This window comes from Temnothorax curvispinosus, unplaced genomic scaffold, assembly GCF_003070985.1.
Source record: "Temnothorax curvispinosus isolate PA1 unplaced genomic scaffold, ASM307098v1 QBEX01009228.1, whole genome shotgun sequence".
In the NCBI taxonomy this organism is placed as follows: domain Eukaryota; kingdom Metazoa; phylum Arthropoda; class Insecta; order Hymenoptera; family Formicidae; genus Temnothorax; species Temnothorax curvispinosus.
The window spans coordinates 1,377-5,642 of NW_020219008.1; the positions used below are offsets into that span (position 1 = coordinate 1,377).

Consider the following 4,266-nt stretch of genomic DNA (forward strand, 5'->3'; position numbering starts at 1 on the left):
CTTTATGCTTGATACTCTGATGACGGGTCTGCTTGTGCCCTAACCTAATTTTTTAGCTGTGTTGGCGAGCGGCGAGGATCTTCTCCACCTGCTCCTTCTACACCATGATGCTCATGTTCCTGTTGATGTGAGGAAGATCTCTGCGCATGCGCCTGTATACGTTTTCTGCTCTACTATCTATTCAGGCTATTACGCATGAAATACCGCTAGATCGAATCACATACGGTTCTGCCGAGAAGACCTAGTGCGCAAGCGCCTGTGTATATTTCTAGCTAAACTCTCTGTTCTGAGCTGGTGCGTTTCTCTAGTTATATTAAGCGATAGTGACTATCAACTGATAATATATGGAGCCGCTTGCGTGCACCAGGTGCAAAAAGTCGATTGCAACTAATTTTGTTCAGTGCGAGTGCAGGAGAGTCTTTCATCCAGGATGCATCAAGCCATATTCCATGACAAAGTACGTGGAGTCTTGCTGCAAAACTTTATCTGCTTCATTAAATACACCTTCTACTCCAGAGGTGGATGGTGCAGCGCGATTATTTGATTTTGGTAGTATAGCTATTCCTGCGGACACTGGCACTCAATCGAAAGTGCAAACTGACACTGCGACTAAAGAGTTGTTCCTTATGCTGGGTCTACAATGCGAGTCTCATAGTCGCAAGAAAGGTCGTTACACCTTTATTTCCGGTCTTAGGACAGTCGTATTCGTAGTCGCTCAAATTGGTTCAATTCCAACGACTACCTATTCCAAGTCTTCCAACGATTACCCACAATATATCACTGCGACGGACCAGACTAGCGGAAAAATAGTACGAAGAAGGGAAAAAGTTTATGTTTATTATTACGAGTTCCGAGTTTCCTTTTTCATTATTTCCGGTCTTTAGGACAGTCGTATTCGTAGTCGCTCGAGTTGGTTCAATTCCTATTCCAACGACTACCCACAATATATCACTGCGATGGACCAGACTAGCGGAAAAATAGTACGAAGAAGGGAAAAAGGTTATGTTTATTATTACGAGTTCCGAGTTTGCTCTTTTAAAACATGAATATGGAAAATATGGATTTGTATACTCAATATGAATATTTGGAGGAAGATGAAGAGGAGATAAATGAAGAAAATTCAGACCAAGTTCCAACAACCGTCTTGGAAGACATTTATAATATTGATAAAAAACTTCAAGATGACTTGAACCTGATTGCGCTTGTTGAAGGCAATTGTAGACTTTATGCCAAAGGAAAAGCGGGTTACAAGAATGTACAAGAAAAAGAAATGGCATGGGTTTCTATTGGTAAAGCCTTAAATATAAGTGGTGAGTGCCAGTTTTTTGTGTATGCAGGTTATATGTAAGATCATGTCACTGTGAACACATTTTATTGATTTTCCTATAGGATCAGATGCGAAACACAGATGGGATACGCTACAAAATCTCTATAATCGCTCAAGGCGAGAAATATTGGTGTTAATAGAACAAGGACGGTCAGGTTCAGGGAGAGATAATGTGTCATATGAAAAGTTGTTGACACCACAAAGCATGGCTATTCATCGTTTCATGGGTCATCTGTATATTCCACGAAAGTAACTATATATAATTACTGATTTTGACATTTATATTTAATTCTCTGATTTATTTCATTTATTTCATTCATGAAATTCTTTGTTTCCAACTGTACAATTGTTGCCTTATTAATTTAGGAAAATTATGTTATAGGACACTCTCCAATTATACCAAATCTATGCCATCTGCATCATGCACTTCTTCGTCTGGTTCTAAAAATGTACTTCCCCTCAGGCCTGTCTCCAAATCGTTATTGACAAAGCGTCCACGACCTATACCACCTATACCTATTTCAGATTCAGAAGAATCGACAACATCATTAACAGATTCGCCAGACGTTCTTATTTGTAAAGAAAACTTTGTTGACGACATTTCTAAAAGTGAGTGATCAAATCATTTTCCAGAGAAAACTCAACTTTTGATTATAAATGCTCTTAACATTTCTAAAAAAATTTTAGATAAAAAAAGTATTGGTGATCAAGCAAGTGACTGCTCATTCATATAGTACCTACTTCAGATATCAAAAAAAAAAAAGAAAACAGATGGCGAAATAGAATCTGTGATTAAAGAATCCTCAAAGTCAATAACTGCAGCTTGCTCAGCTTACTCAGCTTCCTTCCAGCAGACACAGAAAAATGCAACTTCCAAGGCAGACACAGAAGAAGATGAAACTTTAATGTCATTCTTGTCACATGGGTTAAAACGTGTGCCTGTAGAACAGAAAATAAGATGCATGATCAAAATATTAGAGGTATTGGAATCATTTCAACAAAAGTGAATAACAAGACTGCGTAGTTATTACGAACAGAAAGCACAAAAATATATTATTTTGTTATAAAGTTTTAGAGCTTTATATAAAATATTGCAATTTTAAAATGCAATTTTACTAAAAAATCACATCTGAAAAAGTTTTATTTTTTTTAAACTCGTGATATCAACTGTGATTTTATTTTTTATCATAATTATCGTTTATATTATTTTAAGTAGTCACTAGTCTTTCATATGTCACAATATTTTAATTTTAACAGTGATTAACAAATAAATAATAGAAGTTATTGAACGTGTTCAAAACAAAGCGGCTAATTTGCTCGACGAGAGATTGAATGTGATTGATTGGATCTACAAGAAAAAATCAATCATATTCAATCGCTCGGCGAGCAAGATAACTGCTTTGCCATCTTAAACACGCCCATTGTCTCTCACTATATAGTTATGTATGTTTTATCAAAATCATTATTATCGCACCATATGTTAATCTTGGCTAATCATCGCATTACACGCATGTATTTCGGATTATTTGTGCAAATATTTCATATAAAAGATAAGGAATTGAGTTTTTCCCTGTTCCACACTCAGAGTGTGTTCCGATATTCACTGCCAGTACTGAAAATCTATAGTATACGTGACGCAAACTATAGATTTTCAGTACTGGCAGTGAATATATCGGAACACATGGTCAGAGAAAATGACAGTGGTGGCAATTACATATACGTGACAATTATGTAAGTTTTATATATACATTGTCGAGTGTATATTTGTATTTTTTATGCCTTTTTCTGAATGCAACGATAAGATCAAATACTAATTGCTATTATAGGCATAAGAAAAAGGAGAAAGCGAACAGATACATAAGCGTTGTGAGAAGCAGAAACGGAGTAATCGTTTTCTAAAAATACTGAAGATTAATGTGATGCAATGTTCTTTATATTATAGTTTTATAATTAGTGGATATACGTAATACCGAGTATCTATGATGCGACGTAATGCAAGCAAATGCAATTATAATTTTATTTGTCAAAAACGTTGAATTTTCGAGACGGTTTACATATATTTTCATATATATTTGTTGTCGATTTTCGTATAAAGCTTTTTTTTATTTTTGAACTAATCTCTATAATTATACACCACGCATCATAGATATTCGGAAAGTATTTAATCAACGGCATTCTTATATTGGAGTCGAAATATTTCATAAGTATGTAACGAGAGTATAATTCAATTAAGCAAAATTGCGTATCAGGATATAACTGGGGGGTACTAAGAAGATATTCTTCTGCAGATATAGTGTAGACATTTCATATTTGAGACTGCGAGAACGAGATAAAGAGTCTGATTTTATAATATTGAATTTGTAAGTTAAAGAATGATTTTTGTTTCGTATAATAATGTTGTGTAAGAAAGTTTGTGTTCTTCTATGTGTTCCTATAGGAAAAATTGAAAATTAAATAAAATCATATTTTATGCAAATTATTGTTTTATTTTTAAACATCCTTGCTAATCATAACCGTTCACAGACATGTTTATAATTCTTTTACAAATTTATACATTTATGAAGAGTACAATAAGAATATATAATGTATATACAGACAGAAAGACTTCGAGAGATGCGACTATTGATTTAATATGCCTTTTTTTTAGATAGGATAGGATTTATCATGGAAATCACTCAATTTTTTTCAATTCCTGAGCTTACTTCTCTTATAACTACCGTCTTTCATATATTTTCATCAACAAAGTATAGTGATATATTTTTCTCCCAGATCTGCTTTAAATGTTCTAATAATAACAGTACACATGAAGTTTCTTAATAAACACACCTGGCTTTAGCACATTCTTTTTACTAATTCTTAGAACTAAAAAAAAGATAATATAATAAATACATTAAAATAAAGTGTGCAAGTTGAAACTTGCACATTGCTTCCTCATAGTT

General features: G+C 33.8%; 1 protein-coding gene across 1 annotated transcript; it reads left to right on the forward strand.

Moving 5' to 3' along the window:
• The first annotated feature begins 378 nt into the window (after window positions 1-378).
• On the forward strand, window positions 379-2,426 carry LOC112458823. Its single transcript, XM_025022628.1, has 4 exons — window positions 379-1,310; window positions 1,390-1,576; window positions 1,710-1,936; window positions 2,015-2,426. Exons 1-4 carry the CDS (start codon window positions 1,043-1,045, stop codon window positions 2,059-2,061), a joined length of 729 nt encoding a protein of 242 aa, XP_024878396.1. The 5' UTR covers window positions 379-1,042; the 3' UTR covers window positions 2,062-2,426.
• Window positions 2,427-4,266: the final 1,840 nt, after the last annotated feature.